The sequence below is a fragment of the Onychomys torridus genome, chromosome 3 (assembly GCF_903995425.1).
Source record: "Onychomys torridus chromosome 3, mOncTor1.1, whole genome shotgun sequence".
NCBI classification, from domain to species: Eukaryota; Metazoa; Chordata; class Mammalia; order Rodentia; family Cricetidae; genus Onychomys; species Onychomys torridus.
The window spans coordinates 65,801,485-65,822,966 of record NC_050445.1 but is presented as its reverse complement, the minus strand read 5'-3'; the positions used below and the strand labels follow the sequence as shown (position 1 = coordinate 65,822,966).

The following is a 21,482-nucleotide window of genomic DNA, read 5'->3' as shown; positions in this document are numbered from 1 at the left end:
ACATTTGTCCTATAAGATGCACCTGTTTGGTATTTTCTCTGCCCCAGCTTTAGGATTAACCACTTCTCCAAAAAGTACATGTTCCTTTGATTAGGAAACACTACTTAAACCAAGAGCTGGGTGCTGAATGTGCTCATACTTACTTGGGTATCATAGCTCCTGTTAGTGAGCAGTTTGAAATTATGTGTCTGTATGTATTGTGTATGTATGTACATTTACATGCCCATAATTTGGGAAGTAGAGGCAGGTGGATCTCTGAGTTCAAGGCCAGCCTAGTCTACATAATGAGTTCCAGGATTGCCAGGACTATGTAGAGAGACCCTGTCTCCAAAAACAGCAATAAAATATGTCCTGATACTCTGGTTCCTGTCAGTAACCTTCGTCTTCCTTCCCCGCTCCTTTGAAAGCGTTTTCCAACAGTGAGGGAAATTTACCATTTCTGTTGAGTTTCCACTTCCACCTTCAACCTTATGATTCATAAGTAACTTCAGAATTGCTAATCTATGCCTTTAGGAGAAGCAAGTGGACTAATGAGTTTGTAATAATGTATATATAGATAATGCTTTTTGTTGTAGCCTCATAGTATACATCACAATACAGTTTTTCAAAGTTCCTTATGCTTAACCCTTTCTCCCTTCCCCTACCAGTATGATTTTTCTTCTGTAGACTCAATTTGTGAACTTTTTTCACTTTGGTTTCTTCCTGTGGGTTTCTCTTTTTTTTTAAATTGATGAAAGTAACTCTGAGTGGACAGTTCTTCCAGTTGAGAGTTACGTGTACCTACACTGAAGTCACAGTACAACATAATTCTATCACCCCAGTGTGTCCTGCCTGGTTCTGCTCTTTACTGGGGAGTGTTGGGCACAGTCTGGAGTACTGGGGAGTGTTGGGCACAGTCTGGAGTACTGGGGAGTGTTGGGCACAGTCTGGAGTACTGGGGAGTGGTGGGCACAGTCTGGAGTACTGGGGAGTGGTGGGCACAGTCTGGAGTACTGGGGAGTGGTGGGCACAGTCTGGAGTACTGGGGAGTGGTGGGCACAGTCTGGAGTACTGGGGAGTGGTGGGCACAGTCTGGAGTACTGGGGGAGTGGTGGGCACAGTCTGGAGTACTGGGGAGTGGTGGGCATGCTTGCAGGAAAAGAACACAGAAACAAGCTCCTGAAGTCTTTTGCCCAGCTTACCAGTCAGGTGGTGAAGTGATAATTTGAACCCAGGCAGTTTAACTTCAGAGTCCATGTTCTTAATCAGTACTTCTGCCCTCTGAACATGAATGAAATGACTCACTGTCATATAACACTGATAGGTAATGTGAGTTCAAACTGAAAAATGGGATTTGAAATCTTGGCATCACTAGGGACCTTCCAAGAACCATTTCAGTGGAATAGCAGAAATGAAAGCCTGATTCAAAAGAGAATGAATTAAAATGAAGTGCAGAATGAAAGACAAGGAAAAACTAGGTGTGTGATGGAGAAAATGTGTGACAGTTGGCCAAGTATGTTGTTGTAAAGCACCCCTAGGTTGAAGAGAGCAGTAGACAGTTCTGTGGTAAAGATATTTTAGCAGGAAAAATGATATAGAATGTATGTTTCTGAGAGGTTCCTGAAACAGGAATGTGCTGGGTGGATGGGAAGAAAGGTGGTGTGGCAAGAGGGAGACTGAGAACTCTCCAGGTGAGAAGGGGCAGAGGCCAGGCTCTGGCAGGTGGGAATTGATCTGGAGTGTGTGGGGATGTGGTAGGGTTGGGGCAATTCATTGGAGAGGCGCACTGAGAATGGAGGATGTGCCTCAGGCTGAAATCCTTTGAGGTCAGAGGGAACTGAGTCATGGGTTTCAGTATAGAGCTTAAGAAATGTGGGAAATTGTGGATGTTATCAGCCATGTGATCGCCTGAAGATAGTCTGGAGTTTGAAGAGGACTCAATTAGAAATGTCATCATTTCCAGGAATTTGAAACTATGATTTTGCTTTTTTTTTTTTCTCTCCCCTCACCCTCAAGGATCAGTCTTATAAAAACACACTGCGTAAGCCATGTGTCTGAAATTAAATTCATCACAAGCTTTATAGTTTTAGAGGAACTACAAAATGCTGGGGGAGTTTTGTACTCGTAGTATCGAAGGTTGTTTTATTGGGGGAAATACTCAGCTCTGTACTGTAAATTAATAGCAGGTATGTACTAAGTCTTGATCTTCTAGAACTTGATGGTAGGCATAAGTTAGTCTGGATATTGATACTTAAAAAAAAAAAATGAAGGTGCTTTTTAGAGGGGCAGGGAGGTTCCAGACAGGGTTTCTCTGCGTGATCGTTCTGGCTGTCTTGGAACTTGGGTTTGATGGAAAGAGCCTGTCTCAACAAATAGGATGGAAGAGTAATTCAGGATGATTCCGGATTTCCACCTCAGACTTCACATATACGTGCACCACACACACATACACACACACACACACACACACACACACACACACACACACACACACAATGGAAAAAGTAAAATTACATGTAACTGCAGCAGTAATGGGGTTATTCCTCCATCTTGTATATATGATAAGACATCTTCTCCAATAACATCTATAACAAGAGTCCCCAGAATATTGGCATATTGAGACTTCTCTGCTTCGCTGCTTCCCAACCTATGGAAAGTCAGTCAGTCTGTCTGTCTGTCTGTCTCTCTTTCTCTCTCTCCCCCTCCCCCCTCTCTCGGGGGTGGTGGTGGTGATAGTGTTCTGTTATTGTTTTTCTTGCCCTGCTTACTAGTTTGCTAGGAAGAATTTGAATACCAACATAGACTATGTAATGAGAATTACTATAAAATCAATTTTCGTGGTATTGCCTACTTACTTTAGTATAAGTTTTTCCATTTAGATAAAGATTTTGGGGTTTTAGCATATTTAGTTACAGAATAGAAAACAAAAGCAAAAAAAAATAAATGTCTATTATTTAAAGCAACTTTCATTATTGAGAATCTTTAATTATCAGGAATATTTTTTAAGTAAGTTATTTACCTTGTAAATTTCTGAGCAGCTGTCTCATTCACTATTGCTTAAGGTTTTGGAGCTGCCAGAGAGTGGCTGGTGCCAGAGTTAGGCAGGGCCCACGGGTTGCTCTAGGTAATGTCATTATTATAATGCTAAATAGTATATATAATTCAGCTTTAAAAAGGGCATTTTCCTTAACGTGCACTCTAGAAACTGAAAATGGGATGTAACCAAAACATGTATAGGTCAGTGGCTTCTTAAATGTCTTCTTTCTAAGGAAATACCAAACAGATTCTAATTCAGCTTTTCAGAAATAATGATTTTTTTCTATATTGAATTAGTAATGTGAACACAATCATACTTTCTATTTTATATTCTTAAAGCAACATTCTAGTGGGATGGAAAAATACTAGTTTATTTCCAAAGCATTATAAACTTGTCTAAATACCCTTTTGAAAGCTCTGACGTGGAACTCGGATCGACGTGGAACTCGGATCCTGTTAGGCAGGGTTTAATGTGGGCATACTGACTCACATTCCACCTGTTGTATAGGCACAGACAGACTTTAGCCACACCCTCTGCTCTGGCTTGTGCCTTAGAGGACACCAATTGAGACCTTTAGCCCAGCCTGGAGGTTATTTGAATATCTCAGTTCAGAGGAGCTTTTCCTTTTGAATTGTGAGGCTTGAAGAGCAAGAGAAATTCAGCAGTGTTTCTCAAGAGTGCTACCATGGAGATTTACAAGCTGACCTTGCCTGCCAATATCTGCTTGGAAGGCCTAATTATTACCTTTGACACACTGGATACAGAGAGCAGTTTTGTTGCTTAGCTAATTATATCTTTATACTTTTATTCTTTCATTTGTCAAGGATTTAATTATTCTAGTTGGAACTATTTTTTGTTTATTGCTTTTACTACTGGATTGTCTGGGGTGTTTTTGCTTCTGTTTTAGTTTTTGACTTGATAGACTTTTGTGGGTTTTGTTTTGTTTTTGAAGCTGAATTTTTGTATCAGCTTTTTGTTCAATTTATATGAATCAAGTTTGCTTGTGAATACTAAAAAGAAAATCTTGCACTAGTATAGGTTGTCTTGATAAATTAAAAGGAATTTTGTAATGTAAAAATTTTTTAAAACAAATCTGATGGAACAGAAGAAGCTTGGCAGCCTTATCTAGAATGGATTCTTACAGGACCTATTTGGCCACTGTCCAGCTCAGTGGCTCTTGGTTGGAAGAAGAGGAGGGAGACATTTATGAAGTTGAATCTCGTGTGCCTTTGCCATATCCTTATCCTCTGTCAGAACATTTGGATGAAAACAACTCAGTAATTGTCAACCTTTCTATTTTTCATTTTATTCACAAAAGAAATGGACACATATTAAAGCTTATTTCTAAAATTTCCCTGCCGACCCCTCCTTATTCAGTAAGTATACAGTAGTACTTTAGAAATATAGTAATATAGTATAGAAATATAGTAAACTGTAATGAATTGAAAATGTCACTGTCCTTATACAGGTTGAATGGAACAGACCCTTGCTTTGCTCTAGTTGGGCTGTTAATACTCACACACCTGAGGTGGGCAGAAGGGCTAACTTTGTTCCTCAAACCCCAACTTCACTGCTTTTGACTTCAGATAGTACAATGAGCTAAATATTAAATTTCTTCTGTACCCAGAAAGCTATTTGTAAAGATTCTTCCTATCCTAAAGATTGTATGTCTGTCTGTAATGCTGATCCAAAATTAAAAAAAAAAAAAATGTAATGGATGTGTTTGAGAGAATGGGTATGATGCTGCCTAAGACTGCCCAGTGGATTTCCTTGCCAGATGTTTGTGATCACGTGCTCTATTGGCTGTGGCTCTAAACATAGGAGAGGGAGCTTGTATTCTGAATTGTTACACCCCAGGGACTTGGTTTCTGTTTTAATAAGCTTATTAATTCTATAGAAAACTAACCTTTTCAGGTTTCAGTGTGAAATATTTGTGTAAACACTGCTAAGGTTAAATGACCACTGTAAAAATGCCTATATGTTCAGGATTTCTGGTTCATAGGATCTTTAAATGTGTTGTGAGCATTCTCTACAGGCTATTCAGCATTTTTTTTATGACTTGCATGGCTTTAACTATAAATCTTAGCTAATATTTAACATGCTAGATGATTGTTAGAATAGTTTTGCTGCCTCACCAACAATTTTTAGAGTGACAGAATATTTACTAATGCTTTACTCTGCTGAAAAGTAAAAGCTCTGAATTTTATTTTTTCATATATTGCCTGTGGTTGCACATAGTAGGAATCATTCATGCCCTGCCTGGGGGGAAGGAATTCAGGTACAAATGTAGGTAAAACTTTGAAGAGAATCTTTATCCCAGTGAAGTGTGAACCCAGTTGTGCTATCCTAATTTGTTTATTCTGTTTTCGGTGGCGGCGGCTGTGGCTGCTGCTGCTGCTGCTGCTGCTGCTTCTCCTCCTTCTCCTTCTCCTTCTCCCCCTTCTTCTCCTCCTCCTCCTTCTCCTTTTTCTCCTCTTTCTCCTTCTCCTTCTTCTTCTTCCCACAAATACTAGCTTAAATCTTGTGAGATGAGAGGTAAAAGCAAAGGTGTGGTGGTTTACTCATCTAAAGCAGGATTTTATTTTGTTTTAAATCCTTATTGAATTTCTGTAAATTTGAAATATGGAAAGAAATGCACCTGCTTGGGCTACGGCTCTGAACTCTTTGAGAGTTCACATTTTTAGTAGGTAACTTTTTTGGTTTTTCGACACAGGGGTTCTCTGTGTAGCTCTGTGCCGCCTTTCCTTGGACTCACTTGGTAGCCCAGGCTGGCCTCGAACTCACAGAGACCCACCTGCCTCTGCCTCCTGAGTCCTGGGAGTAAAGGCGTGCGCCACCATCACCTGGCAGTAGGTAACATAATTTACTGGAGAGATTTACACGTGTATATGCAGAAGTGAGTGATACTATTGGAAATAGCTGTTGCAACTAAATTTTAAAAAGGTATTTGTGTGCAGATGAGTTCATACTTTCTGGTCATGTTTCTTTACAATCTAAGTAAATGTGTATGTTACATCTAAAAAGAATAAATCCTTTCCCCAATTAAAAGTGTTTATATAAAAGTTTTATCCTTTTGTGGTGATATATTTTCCATTTCATATGAATTCTCATGGAAATAATGTTTTAAGTGGTAGTTTAAACATCTTGTTAAAACAAGAATAATTGTATGTGGATATTTTGGACATTTATTTAGAGCAGTTGTTCTCAGCCTGTGGATTGTAACCCCTTTGGAGTTCGAATGACCCTTTCACAGGGGTTGCCCAAGACCATTAGAAAACATATTTATCTTACAGTTCATAACAGCAAAATTACTGTTACGAAGCAGCAACAAAAATAACTTTACAGTTAGGGATCAGCACAGCATGGGGAACTGTACTGAAGGGTGGCAGCATCAGGAAGGTTGAGAACACTGATTTGGAGTGACCGGAGCCTTAGTGACACTACAGTCTGTGTTTTACCGTAAATAGTGCTCAGATGTGAAGCTCAGAAGTAATGTTAAGTGTTACATATTAATCATTACATTAATACATTATTGATGTAATTGATAATATATTGGTTATTAGTAATTCTATTTTTATTATATTAGAATTCTATTTAGCTGTATCTTAGTATTAATGTGTTTTATGATTTCTGTCTAAGCTAGAAACCACTATATATTTGCTTATGTTTTAAATGTAAAGCTTGGTAGTTCTATCTTTGAGATGCACAAAGTACATACAAACTTACAGATTACCAAGACTTGCTGTGACCCTGTGCAGATACATACAGCTGCTTGGTTCTGAGAGCTTTGACTAAGACAGGTAATGAGGAAGGCCCTTCAGGGCCCAGTGACACCCGTCAGGGACAGTGCCTTTCTCTGATCTCACACAGCTGTGGCTCCAGTCTGTTCTGCCATCCTTGCCATCCACAAAAATGCATGCTAATAGCATTTGAAGAGTACTAGATTTTTAGTGTCATGCTGATAACATTTGAAGGTACTTGATTTTTAGTGTTATGCTGATAACATTTGAAGGTACTAGATTTTCAGTTTCTATAGTCCAAGGTTTTTCAATAAACTGAGTATCTTCAGAAGCTTTAAAGTTTTTACAAATTCTTTCAGAAGTACAAAGCTCTTATTTAATAAGCATATGCATTACAATTTCATTTATTGCATCCTGTGATTTTGTTTTTGATGCCATGTTTTAGTAGTCTACCACAAAGTAGTCAGAACTGAAGAAGTTAACAGGCAAAATGTTACTGGTTTGTCCTGGACCACATAGTTTCTGGAAGTCTATAGCAAATACAGAGAGCTTGGCTTCACTAGCTCTATACCCCCGTTTGTATGATAGAACGTATGTCTACTGATTTAAAGTAGAAAGCATTCTGTAGCTTAATAAAACTGGCCTATATCTCTTATAGAAAGTGGCATACAGCAAATGTGTGTATCTGCTGTGACTAGTACCTGCCGCTAACATGTGCAGCAAGTGTTGTGCTGTCATTTACTGAGATGTCTTTATTTGAGATCCTTTCTTAGTTTTTGCTTGTTTATGAGAGGTGACACTGGAACCCAACACTTACTTATTTGTGTTCTCCTGCCCTCCTGGTTTAGCTGGAACATGCGAAAGTCACACAGACAGAGTTGATGCATGAGTCCTTTAGACAAAAGCAAGAGGCAACAGAGTCACTCAGGTGCTTAGAAGAACTGCATGAACGCCTTCAAGAGGAGTCGCGGGCCAGAGAGCAGCTGGCTGTGGAGCTGAACAGAGCAGAAAGTAAGTGCCTTGGTCACTGAGACGGGAGATGGTTCAGTCTGAGAATAGAGACTTGGATGCACAGCCAGGTTGGTAAACCCCAGTCTAATTAAAGTGACCATTGAAAAATAGAGTTTGTCCCCTGAATTTCCCTAAGCATGCATACACACACACACACACACACACACACACACACACATATTATAAAAAGAATTTATAAAATTAGAGATAACATTAAAAATTTAGATGATTCAGGCCCAGCATGGTGACACACACCTTTAATCCCAGCACTCGGGAGGCAGAGCCAGGCGGATCTCTAAGTTCAAAGCCAGCCTGGTCATCAGAATGAGTTCCAGGACAGGCTCCAAAGCTACATGGAGAAACCCTGTCTCCAAAAGGAAAAAAAAAAAAAAAAAAAAAAATTAGGTGATTCAAAAGTAGATGATGGTGAGTCTGAGGTAATTCTTAAAATTAGAAAACTAAGGCAAAAGCTTTTATTTGGGTGGTGTAAGGTCATAATTAAACGTCATTACAGACTTTAACCTCTAAAACGCTCTTCTGTTCTTTCAGGGTGTTGGCCTTCTAGAATTTCTTAAAATGTCAACCTTCTCTATTATAGTTAAAATGTGATTCAATTCACAAGCATTTGATGTATTTTAAGCTCCCAGGAGCCTGTCTATTTCTGTCTGATAAACTGAATTACGTATGTGTGTCATGGTACTTTAGTATAGCAAAGTATTAGACAGTTTAGGGAGATTTCATGTTTATGTACAGTAAACAAGAAAAATTATTGCAAAATGGCAGTAAAGCTCAGCAGCAGGCTTTTAATAGGATGAAGTGATTTAAAGTTTTGCTAACAGAATGGTTTTATTGTTAGTATTAACGTCTAATGGTAAGCTTGGCCTAGATGTACACATCTGCGATCTCAGCACTTGGAAGGCTGAGGCAGGAGGATCACAATGTTCAAGGCCAGCTTAGGGCATAATAGTGAGACCCTGTCTGAAAAAACAAAACCTGATAGTGAATTTAAATTAGATGCAATTCAATTTCCCCACATTGTGTCTTATAGGTATTATTGATGGGTATTCGGATGAAAAAATTGTTTTTGAAAGAGAAATTCAGGAGAAAGCGTACATAATAGATCGGCTAGAGCAGGAGCTGTTGTGTGTGAGCGCTAGACTGCGAGAACTGGAAGCTGAGCAGCAGCAAATGCAGGAGGAGCAGGAGCTGCTCTCCAGGCAGAAGGCCGCGATGCGAGCAGCGGCCAGCCCACTGGAGCAGCGTATGTACCAGACTTCGTGTCATCTGGTTGCTCTTCTGTTTCTCTTCTTCAGATGCTCATGGGACAGATTATCCTCTTCAGTGCCGTTATTTACATATTTGTATACACATTTGAAAAATCATAAGAAAATATACTTTAAAGGCAAATGAGTTATTAGCCATTTTTATGGAATATTTTCTATTTTGCCTTTTAAAGATATTAACTGTTAAGAGGAAAAGAGAATTATTTATTTATGCTCAAAAAGCTAAAAGTAATGAGGCTGTGTGTTTTAGAAATGGGTATAACAGAGTTCTTTTAGTGGGAGAGAGGTGAGGAAAATGTGAACACTGACCTGGTGCTGCTGGTCATGAGCAAATGTAGGCAGTGTGGGCTTGCAAGCCAAAGTGACCCAGAAGACATCTGACATCTCATTTAGGAGGATGCAAAGAACACTGAACTTTACAATGGCTAATTTTTACATCTTGATCTTAAAGCTTATTGAGTGATAAATATCTGTCCTGGTGACCATGGACTTTGAATCCTGTTTATTGAACCCTCTTTGATTTTTAAATGCATAGTTGGGATCTATACATTTGGAGTTTCTCTAGTTTCATTAACTTAGAAATAAAACCTACATTTTCTCCCTAGGGATGCTCTGATTAGTTTAGCACAGGTTTAGAGCTGGAATTTTTAAGGTTAAAAGGTCTCATGTCATATATACAAAATATACAAGAGACATGGAACTATGGGTAACAGTGATAACCAGTGACGTCACCTTTTTAATGTGTGCAAATAAGCGTTATCGCATTTGAGAAAGTAGAAGACGTAACGATAGTTTTGTTCTTACTCTCCTAGGGTCAGTAGATGCTGCAGTTGATGCAGCTCCTGGAGCAGGTGTGTGCACAGTTGCATGCACTGTTACTGGGTGGTAGAACCACAGCTCAAAATTTGGGTGACCTTGATTTCCAACTAACATTTCTAATTTTGCAGTTTCTCTGTTGTGTTTCTTTCATACTTACAATTTTTCTTTTTAACAGTAACAGCTTAATTTACAATAAAAATATGTTTTGATTTGATATTAACTCCTGAGGTTTATAGTTACCATTATCTTATTTAATCTGATTTTGCATAGAGCCCAAAACCATTTTGACTTTTTAAAAGAAAATGTTGAGTATCCTGAAGAAACAAACAGTCTGTTTTATGAATACATTAAGCTCTCTGGTCTCTGATTTTTCAGAGTATTCCTTGCAAAACAGAAAAGTTGATAAGCTGATGGTAGCAAATGGGTCAGGTGATTTACTAAGAGGCTTTGTGGCTAATTTACTTTGATATTAACATATAATAACGATATTATTTTAGATAAGATGTTTTCTATAGATCCAAGATCTGAATACACTGTTGGTTCATCAGTTAGTATAAAAATTCTCTCTGTCTTTTTTCTTTCTTTTTTTTTTTTTTTTTTTTTGCTGTCTATACTTTATCACCTAGACTAACAGCCAATCTTCACATGGTCCTTCCTATATCCCAGACACTGTTCTTTACACATATTAATTCAGTTCATCCCCAGTTGCTCACATAACAGAACTGAAGACCATCTTATCAATTGTCACACAGGAGGGAGGTAATAGAAGTAGGAATTGAACCTGCTCTTCATGCCCTAACCACAGTGATCCCCGTACGTGTCCGTGCTCCCTTGATGCACAGACATGCAGACATGAAAAGGCAGTTCAGGGGTGTGGATCTAATACAAGCATAAGACTGATCAGAAATTCTGACTGTCGCCTCCTTCCTCTTTCTGTTCCCCTTTTCCTGGTTAAAGAGTTACCGGTGTTTGCTTACTGTGTTTATTTTGTGTGCAGAGAAAGGTGATTTTTGGCTTTTGAATGGACTCAGTTTTGCCTGTGGTTAAAAATGTGGTCAGTATTTTATGGTCTAATTCAAATGAACTTTGTTCTTTCCTTGATCATAAAAATGTATTATCCTGTTATTTACTACATTGTTTTCACAAAAATAACTTTTTGTAATAGGAATTATCATTTTTATTAATTCTGTATAATAGTAGTTTGCTTTCTTATGCAGGAGTAAAATATTTTGATATTTCTAGAAGAAAGTATTTACTTTTTAATGTATTTAAAGTAATTCTCAGCCTTTATTTCATGAAGATAAAGTTTAAAAATAGTAGTCCATTACTTCATTGTCATAACATTATGAATCATAATTTAACCAAGTGTGTTGTCACATTTGTAAACAGAATTTCTACAGGAGACAGAAAAACTAATGAAGGAAAAGCTGGAAGTGCAGTGTCAAGCTGAAAAAGTACATAATGAACTTCAGAAGCAAGTGAAAATTCTAGAAATAGATGTTGAAGAGAAGACCAGTAAGTTAATAGAAATGGAGCAGGAGAAAAATGTTGAGCTAACAGATCTAAGGCAGCAAAACCAAGCACTGGAAAAGCAGCTGGAGAAAATGAGAAGATTTATTGATGTAAGTGTCTTCAGCTTAGCTACATGGACAGATATGGCTGGGTGGCTGGGTGGATGAATGGACTGATGGGCAGACAGATGGGACAGGTGGGTAGAAAAGCAAGGAGATGGGTGACTACTAAGGCTGAGGGTATAGCTCAGTGATACCATCCATGCTTGCTTAGTCGTCAGGAGTCTCTGAATCCAATTACTAGCAACAAAAACAATTAAGTATTTAATGCATAAATATTTTTTAAAAGACAAGTTAAAGGACACCTAGTGTGTGAATAACCCTGAGCAGCTCAGATTTCCAGATTCAAAGTTAAGCTCTTTCTAGTTTTGCCCTTTACTAGTAGCCAAAACAGGTAAGAATTCCCAGTTTCAAGTGCTTCTTGCACAAGAGCTGAGCACAGCGCTCAGTGTGGCACATAGCAGGACAGGCACAGCTGACACACTGCCATCACTCTCACCCAAATGTCATTGGTTTTGACTTTTCACACAGAACATCTTTAGGGTTTCATAAGCCAAGGTAAGCTGATATTTCTGTCCTACCAATCAGCTGCCAAATAACCACACAGAGGTTTATTATTCATTATAAAAGCTCGGCCCTACTCAGGCTTGTTAGCAACGAGCTCTTACAACTTAAGTTAACCCATATTTCTCATTTATAGTCTCCCATGTGGCTTAGTGCCTTTCCTCAGTATGGCATGCTCATCTTCTCTCCGCATCTCTCGTCTACTCTGCCTTTCTTCATCCCAGAGAACATCTTGCCTGTCCTCTTCATGACGAGCTGTTAGCCGTTTATCTCTTTATTAAACCAATGGGAGCAACACACATTCACAGTGTACAAAAGAAGTATCCACATCAGCCAATAACCTGCCCTTGTCAGAATCAATTGAATACGTTTTGTATTTTTAGGTGTAAGTCTAGAATAGGATTATGCAAACTAATTTATATCGCTTACCTGTTCTAAGACTGAATTAGCAGTAGATTCCTCCTTTGTACAAATTTGTCTTGTTCTTATTCTGCATTTAACATTATTTGAATAAAAAAGATAGTACTGCTAATGATTTTAAATATTCAAGTTTTTGTTGACGAGCCCAAATAGGCAATGTACTATAATCCCCTAAAATGTGTTTTCTTCTTAAACCTTTGTGGTTTTGGGTATTCGTGTATCAGCCCATAATCTTTCAACCTCTAGCTAAAGGGATATAAAAAATAATGGGGACAATAAATATTAATTAATTAAATGATAGTGTCATAAGTTCTATAGTTTTTTTTATGTTGTTTGTTTATTTTTTTAAACAGTCTTACTGTGAAGTCCTGCTTAGTGTAGAACTTGCTATGTAGACCTGACTGACCTTGATCTCACAAAATTCTCCTGCCTCTCTCAAGTACTGGGGTTAAAGGCGTGTGCCACCATGCCCAACCCAATATCAACATCATCATCATTGTCGTTACTATTATCATTATCATTAAATTTCAGGAACAAGCAGTTGACAGGGAGCATGAGAGAGATGTGTTTCAGCTGGAAATACAGAAGCTGGAACAGCAACTTAAGGCTGTGCCTCGACTCCAGCCCACCAGTGAGCAGCAAACCAGAGAGGTAAGGACTCACGGACAGTGCGTCTCCTTTGTCCTCTTGAGTGTCTCATTGTAAAACAAGGCATCTTGAAAACTCAAAGGTGGATTCTTTATATTGTATGTCAGTGTCAAAAATTAAAGGAAGTTATTTAAATGTAAGGCACCTGTTAGCCATAAAAATGTACTGCATTAGGATGAGAATATGTCTCAGAGTGTTTACCTACCCTGTTTGAAGCCCTGAGTTCAAACTCGGGGTGGGTGGGGGAAGAAGTTAGGAATTTGAAATTACTCCCCTCTGTGTAATTAGTCACACTATTAAATCACTTTCCTTGTTCATTTCTGTCTTCTCACTCTCAGTGACAGTCATTTGAGGTTATTCTCTGGCCAGCACGGTGGCTCGGTGGGTATACTGGCTGATTCTATGTCAGCTAGACACCAGCTAGACTTACTTAAAGAAGGGAGCTTCCGTAAGATCTGGCTGTAAGCAGCAAAAAGTTATTATTAAATCTGTGAACAATCTCATGTACATAATATACTAAAGTCGTAAATCTCAAAGAATATTATTTCATTATAAACTTATTCTCCTGTATTTGAACTTGAAAATCAAATTGGGTCTAAAACTTCAGGATAAATCTGCTGTTAATAACCTATCTTGCCGGGTGGTGGCGCACACCTTTAATCCCAGCACTCGGGACACAGAGGCAGGTGGATCTCTGTGAGTTCGAGACCAGCCTGGGCTACATAGAGAGTTCCAGAAAAGGCACAAAGCTACACAGAGAAACCCTGTCTCGAAAAACCAAAATAAATAAATAAATAAATAACCTATCTCACTGAGACCAATATATAAAATAAAACTACTACTATTTTTAAAATTACTTTAATTTTTAAGATTGATATTACTTTAAATAAAAATATAATTGTACTATTTTCTCCATTTCCTCCATCTAACAGTTCTCATGCCTCCCCATCATTTCATATGAGAGTAATAATCTCTTTCTTCAGATTACCTATGATATTGCCTATATGTGCAAATTTTTATGAATGACTACTTGGGATTGGAAAATGAAGTAAGAGAATAATTCCTGGGGAAGATTATCTCTCTCTCAGCAGTTACCAATTGCTTGTAGCTCTCCCTCTAGGGCTGGAGCCCTGTGATATCTCTCCCCCCACCCCATCATTGTTGGCATGTCAGTTGGTATTGTCATTGTTAGGTCATGTGGAGGCAAACACTGTTAAACTTCAAGGGTGTAGCTTCCCTGTTATACTAGAACATTACTAGTTTTTAAAGATTCCCATCACCTAGAGACATCAGTGTAGTTATTTGAGTCTTGAATACATTTTCTTGGTGCTGAAGAGATATAGTATTTTTACAAATAGTATTTGTAAACTGAAAGATGTACCTCAGAGTTTCTAACTTGAAAAGTCTCTTTATTATTATAATAAACACCATATAATCTTTAAAAAAAAAAAAAAAAAAGATCTAGCTGTAAGATGTTTTCTTAAGATTGCTTCTTCTTAAGAAGAAGGCCCAGCCCATGGTGGGTGGTGCCATCCCTAGGCTGTTGGTCCTGGCTTCCATAAAAATGCAGACTAAACAGGCCATGAGAAGCAAGCCAGTAAGCAGCACTCCTCCATGGCCTCTGCATCAGTGCCTGCTTCCAGGATCCTGTCTGTTTTAGTTCCTGTCCTGACTTCCTTCAGTCATGGACTGTGATGTGGAAAATGTAAGCCAAATAAACCGTCTCTCCCGCCAGCTTGCTTTTGGTCATAGTGTTTCATCACAAAGACAGTGGGTAAAGGCACTTGCTGCTAAGGCAAATAAACTATTCCTAGAAGATGGAAGTAGAGAATGGACTCCTGTAATTGGTTCCTGATTCATGTGAATACGTGTGCATGTGCACGCGCGCGCGCACACACACACACACACACACAGAGGAATGAATGAATACAGTAAAAAGTCATTCACATTCATTCTTTGCTACTCATCTCCCATTCTCTTTTGAATGTGCTCCAGAGAGGTTTCCAGCTCCGCTCTCTTTGGGTTTTTACCCTCTGCTCCATTTAAAGTGTTGCTTTGAAGGCTATCTAGTAACTCTTGGCCCTCTAGGAATCACGCCTACCTTCACCCACTCAACTACTCAGAAGCATTCCATAGAGTCTTCTAGAAGCATTGTGTTGACTTAGCATCTGCAATACACTTGCTCCGTTAGTCTTCTCTCCCATTTGTTTCTCTTCTGTCTGCTAGAATTAGTGATGGAGTACCCAAGACAGAAGCATAGCCCTCCTTTTCTTTCAGGCTTTTATTTTCTTCCCAGCAATCATGTATCAGTGGCCACATCTGTACCTTCATTTCTAGCATCTCTGTTGAGCCCCACACTTAAATATTCAACTGCCATCTCTTTCCACTTACCACAAGGGCAACATAGCCATAGAAGAACTTGCCTTTTCCAGAAAATATAAAATACTCCTCTTCATCTCAATAAGTTTCATATCTTTATATAATATTCTCCATTGCTAAAACTTACATTCTTCAATGTTTCTTCTTCTCAGCCCAGTCACTATCCTGCTGGTAGGTCATGTTTGTACTATATTTGGTTTATGCTTTTGTTCATTTCCATATATCATGATTATTTGTCTGGATAGTTGTGGTACCTTCCTAGCCAGTCTCTCTGCTACTTTTTTTTTTCCTTTCTTCATTTGTGTGTGTGTGTGTGTGTGTGTGTGTGTGTGTGTGCGCGCGCGCACGCGCGCGCGCACGATGGGGGGATGGTGTCACGGTACACATGTGGAGGTCAGAGGACTACTTGTGGGATCAATTCTCTTCTTGTATTCCAGGATGGAACTTAGGTCAGGTGGCTTGCACCTGCTGGTCCTTCTCCCCACCCATTTCCACTCCCACTGTACTTTTACATGTTCAGAATGTAGCCAGAGCTCTGCTGACTGAATGAGTGCTATGTGAGGCAAGGAGGGTGGGTTCCCTGTAGAAAATATAAAGATGCTTGTCCTGATAAGAGCAAGATTGTAGTTAAGGTAGCGCAGACCCTGTTTGGATCATTGATTACTAATTACTGGGCATGTGACAGTGACCAAGTTGTTTAGCCTCCTGAAAAGCTTACCTTAGACACTTAGATTTAACTATGATGTTAGTATTTCTTGATATAGTTTTAATTCTAAAAATTGTAATTTTCATGCAGTTGATTTGGTTTCATTTACCTTCCAAGAATTCTAAAGAAATACAAAACAAAATATTTTATTTCTGGGGCACTAGAAAAGGCATTAATACACACTGTTTGTAGTCATTGCCCCTTATGCCTCTAAATGTATTTTTAGCTTTTGAAAAAGTTAAAACTCAAGAGGTTTTAAGCTCTAGAACCTAGTGCAGTGGTTCTCAACCTTCCTAATGCTGCGACCCTTTAATACAGTTCTTCATGTTGTCGTGACCCCAACCATAAAGTTATTTCTTTGCTACTTCGCAACTGTAATTTTGCTGCTGTTATGAATTGTAATGTAAATATCTGATATGTGACCCCTGTGGAAATATCATTCAGCTCCCAAAGGGGCAACCCACAGGTTGAGAACCACTGACCTAGAAGGTCATCTCCTAAGACACAAGCTGTCTTCGCTGACAAAATCGGTTGTGCCATAATGGAATGAAGCTGTGTGTGCCATCAGGAACCTCACACTTCATTTCCTTCCTCCCTAACCCTCTGATTTCCTCCCAGTCAGGAAACTACCTGGAAATGTATTGTATCATTTCATGACATTTCATGACATTGTCTGTTTTCCAGACTTTACTCCAATTCTTAGTCCACCTGTCCTTGCTAGTTTTTCCTCAGTAGCTTTATTACTACCTTCCAAGAGCCTGTAGTTGGATTAAGATGGCATTTTTTTTAATGTTCTGAGAGCAGTGTTTGTCATTCTGGTCATTTCTTCAAAGTGTCTCACTGAAACCTAATATTCCTCTGTTTCTTAGAATTACAATGCGTTTGGTACTTTCCCCTTGATGAGTTTGTCCATAAACTGCCTTATTAATCCGTCCTATATTCTTCCTTTGCTGTTATACAACACTTGAGGTACTGTACATTAGCCCTAGAAGATGGATCTCAGGACACTTCCTGTTTATTTGGGGCAGAATAGGAGCACTTCAAGGAATCCAGATTCCTTAGTCTACCTCTCCTCATCTCTTCTGTAGAGTGAACAGACTGAACCTTTGCCAATAACTCTTACCAAATGTAACATACAAAGACTTACAGGACATTGTCCTTTATCTGAGAGCAAGTCAAGAAGCTAGCTGCAAATATGTTATCTTTATCACATCATTAGGCTGTAGTGTAATGTGCCTTTAGATAATTCACATTATTCAAAATGCATTTTCCCTCTTTCTGCCAGGATAAAACCATGAGGCTCTTAAGAGAAATAGTTTTTTAAATGAGTTCTGTGAAAGCAGTAGTATTTCTTTTTGCATATTGGTTTTATTGGTATGCAAAATGTCGCTTTTGCTAGAGATGACCATTGCTATCCTTACTTTAAAATAAGACTTACATACTTTAAAATACCTGTCTTTGGTGGGGGTACTGAGGGTCAGACCTGAGGACTTGGATGTGTAGGCCAGTAGCATTCTACACTGGGTCCCTTTTCAAGCCCAGAAAGCAGTTTATAAGATATCGAGGGATTCACAGTTATGAGTGCCCTGCATTCGAAAACATTTTCCATTCCACTTTCAGGTCGAACAGTTGACTACCCATCTGAAAGAAAAAACAGACAAGTGCAGCGAGCTGCTGCTGTGTAAAGAGCAGCTGCAGAGAGACGTGCGGGAACGGAACGAAGAGCTGGGGAAGCTGGAGTGTCAAGTGCGAGAGCTGGAGCAAGCCCTGCTCGTCCGTGTGAGGCCGCGCTCCCTCCAGCACGCCCTGCGCTAGGGACAGCCGCTGAGCTCCACAGCCAGCTCTTCTTGTAAAAGTTACATTGCCCTTAGACAGCAGGAACTAGTGTGTCTTCACGACTGCTTTGGTCTGTTTTACTTCCAGAAGCTGTTTGCACCCCCTGCTTCTGCTGCAGGAAGATCAATTAAGCTAGAAGAGCTCATTATGATTTAACTGTAATTAGACCACGAGCTAAATTTTAAATTCTTGCCTGACTCTAAAAACGATGTCATGAAGTTCATCCCGTTGTGCTGCAGGAGACCAGAATGAGCAGAAGAGTCGAACAGGAAAGCTTGGAGGCAGGCAGATGGGAAAACACTTTTGTCTCTCTGAGGAATGAGTTTTAAATATCAGCACTTTGTGTCAGGACTGAGTGTCTGTACCTTTTTGAATATTCTCAACTGTAGAGTTTCCCCCTTTTAAATTGCAGAAATAGAATTACTGCTTAATAAGTAAAAAATATTGCAATGAGTAATCAGTGTGATGTCTGAAGTTTTGAGAAAGTTCTTATGTTTTCTAGATAAATGACCAGAAGCAGTCTGGAGGTGTGGAGGCTAAACCTGAGTTGTCTCTCGAAGTTCAATTGCAGGCTGAGCGGGACGCTATAGATAGAAAAGAAAGAGAGGTAAGGAGCTTCTTTTTAAACGACAGATGTGGTTTGAATTATTTCACATCAATTACCTTGAAAGTATCATTTGAACAGAATGCATTATTGTCTGAAAGCAAAGTTGAGTGTTTCCCAGTTCACTGCCTTGAAGACTGGCCTTGGAGATAAAGAACTGAACAGATAAGCTGATGAAAGGCTGTGTTCTTGGAGAGAGGACCTTGAAGCAGGGAGACGTTTAGCTGGTGTGGACTGAGTGGAGACGAGCATAGAGAGCTGGTGTGTGGGACCATGGTGAGCTGGTACCTCTCTCCAGCTGCCCGTACTCCGGGCACTAAGTCATTGCCTCTCTGCTGTGTGTCTTGCCAGCTTTTGTTGTTGTTATTGAAAATATCTTCCTGAGAGATTACTGCACTTTCATAAGTAAAGAATGGTATTTAAATAATGGGTTGACGTGACACTGAGACCGAGCGTGTAGCTCATTATCGGAGAGCACTTGCCCATATTGTGCAAGCACCTAGGATTCCCAACATCACAAGGAATAACAACAGCAGCAGTGAGAACAACAGCCCTATTTTTCTATACCCCCTTACTTGAAGAGAATCACATCCAGCTGGGAATGGCGGTACATCCCAGTTGCTCAAGAGACTAAAGTGGGTGGAAGGATTGGGGCCAGGAATTCCCAGTCAGACTGACCAACATAGCAAAGCCCTATCTCCAAAGAGAAAATTCATTATTACAAAAGTAAATTCAGCTTCCTACTTTACATATAATATATTTAAACCTTTTTCTTCCGTAATACATCTTGATGATGATGTGGATATGACTTTTTAAACATACTTAGGAGTGCTTGCTTTCATGCACCTTTGTGTAGAAACAGAGGTCACCAACTGGAATCATTCCTCAGGACTGTCCACCTCATTTTATTTTTCAAAGATTTCTTTTTATTGGTTTTTAATTGTGTGTGTTTCTATGGGGATATGTGCATGTGAATCTGTGTCCACCCACCAGAGTCCAGAAAGGGGTATAACTCCCCTGGAACTGGAGTTGCATGGCATTGTGAGTCACCTAACAAGAGTGCTAGGGACCAAATTAGGGTCTTCTATAAGAGCTGTGTGTACTCTTGACCACAGAGCTCTGTCTCCAGAGCTCCCACCCTTGCCTTTGTGTTTTTGAGACAGGGTGTCTCTCTGGCCTGGAACTCAGCAGCTAGGCTGGACTTGGTTGGTACTGGGGGTCCAGGGGTCCTCCCATTTCTGCCTCCACAGAGCTAGGACTCGAAGCATGTGCTGCCATGACTGGCTTCTTTACATGTACTCAGTAGATCTCCTGCTTGTTCACCAGGTGCTTTATCAACTGAGCCATTCTCTAGCCCTCAAACTGTTCAAGTTACATTTATGTCTCCATATAATTTCTCAGGACATTCAATATATTTCAAATGTTTGTTGGATTTCAATAATATGGAAGTGTCAATACAATCTTTAAAAGATACAGAAGTAATTGAGACATTAGCTAAAATGATGTTCAGAGAACTCATAGAGAAAAAGACATCTATGCAAATGACTATAGTTGAAAGGATCCTTTCTAGGACATGAATTATTTTCTTACTGGCACCTAATACTGACAAATATTTATCTGGAAAGTTCTTGTTTATTTTGGTTTTGTTATTTCATGAAAGCAAAGAGCCTGCCTTTTATGTAAAATATGGAAAGATTCATCTGACATTAATTAGAAAGGCTAGTGAAGTAGCCAATGGTAGAGGGTTAGTCTGGGGAACACAGGATGTTGGTTGGATTCCTGGCACCACAGAATACAAAATGTCCCCCTAACTTTTGTGTGAATGGTGTGGTCTGAACCCCAGACCTGCTCCTTCACAGTGAGTACTTACACACCAAGTCCTCTCCCCAGCACCCTTTCTTTAGTTTTCAGATGGTACCTCACTGTGTTGCCTGTGCTGAGCCCAAACTCTTCAGCTTAGGGGCACCTTCCTTATCCGGCCTCTACAATAGCTGGGACTACAGGCATGTGTCACCACGACCATGTGTTTTTAGTACTTCTTTTAATATACTATAGCTCTACTACTACCTTAATTTCCTGAATTAGGTATTCAATAGATGCCTGTTTTTCTACCCAGAATCAGTAGTCATCTGAGACTGCTAGAAACCATAGAGTGCACGCCAGCCAGCTCCCCCTCTTACAACCAACTGCACAGAGCCTGCCCTGAATGAATAACAGACGGGCAGTTTACTAACAGTGACAGGTATGCTGCAGTACCACTCATCAGCCTGTAAAAGAAAGTATCAAAGCATGCATTATGAGGAGAGAACTTTAAGCATTTGCTCTGAAAACTAGGCAAATATTTTCAGATAACTGATATAAATATAAGATGTTTATATGGTTCAGATTTTAAATGACTTTACTCTCAGAACCTGAGTTTGGACAAAATATCTTCTAAAATTTGTTAGACTACTTGAAATGGAAGATGAATAGAAAGAAATCTTTAAAGGTCTCAAATTTTTTTTTTAAGCAAGAAAATTATATGTATTTTAAAAAATGGGTTTTCTAGAAGGGTGTGGTGGCACACGCTTTTAATCCCGGCACCTGGGAGGGAGAAGCAGGTGGATCTCTGTGAATTCAAGGCCAGCCTGATAAGTTCTAGGACAGGCACGGCTATATAGTAAGACCCTGTCTTGAGGGGGAAAAAAGAAGGAAGGAAGGAAGGAAGGAAGGAAGGAAGGAAGGAAGGAAGGAAGGAAGGAAGGGAAAAGAAAGAGAAAGAGAGAAAGAAAGAAAGAAAGAAAGAAAGAAAGAAAGAAAGAAAGAAAGAAAGAAAGGGAGAGAAAGAAAGAAAGAGAGAGAGAGAAAGAAAGAAAGAAAGAATGAATGAATTGGGTTTTCTTTTA

General features: G+C 39.3%; 1 protein-coding gene across 10 annotated transcripts in view; it reads left to right on the top strand.

Annotated features, from left to right (window-relative positions):
* The window catches only part of Akap9 (A-kinase anchoring protein 9), a 118,196-nt gene that overhangs the window by 69,311 nt on the left and 27,403 nt on the right, over positions 1-21,482 (top strand). For all 10 annotated transcript variants that reach the window (XM_036180763.1, XM_036180755.1, XM_036180762.1 and 7 more), the window contains 6 exons: positions 7,605-7,767; positions 8,816-9,028; positions 11,259-11,491; positions 12,956-13,075; positions 17,778-17,936; positions 18,496-18,600. In XM_036180763.1, coding sequence (XP_036036656.1) covers positions 7,605-7,767; positions 8,816-9,028; positions 11,259-11,491; positions 12,956-13,075; positions 17,778-17,936; positions 18,496-18,600 — 993 coding nt within the window. The remainder of the gene's footprint in view (positions 1-7,604; positions 7,768-8,815; positions 9,029-11,258; positions 11,492-12,955; positions 13,076-17,777; positions 17,937-18,495; positions 18,601-21,482) is intronic.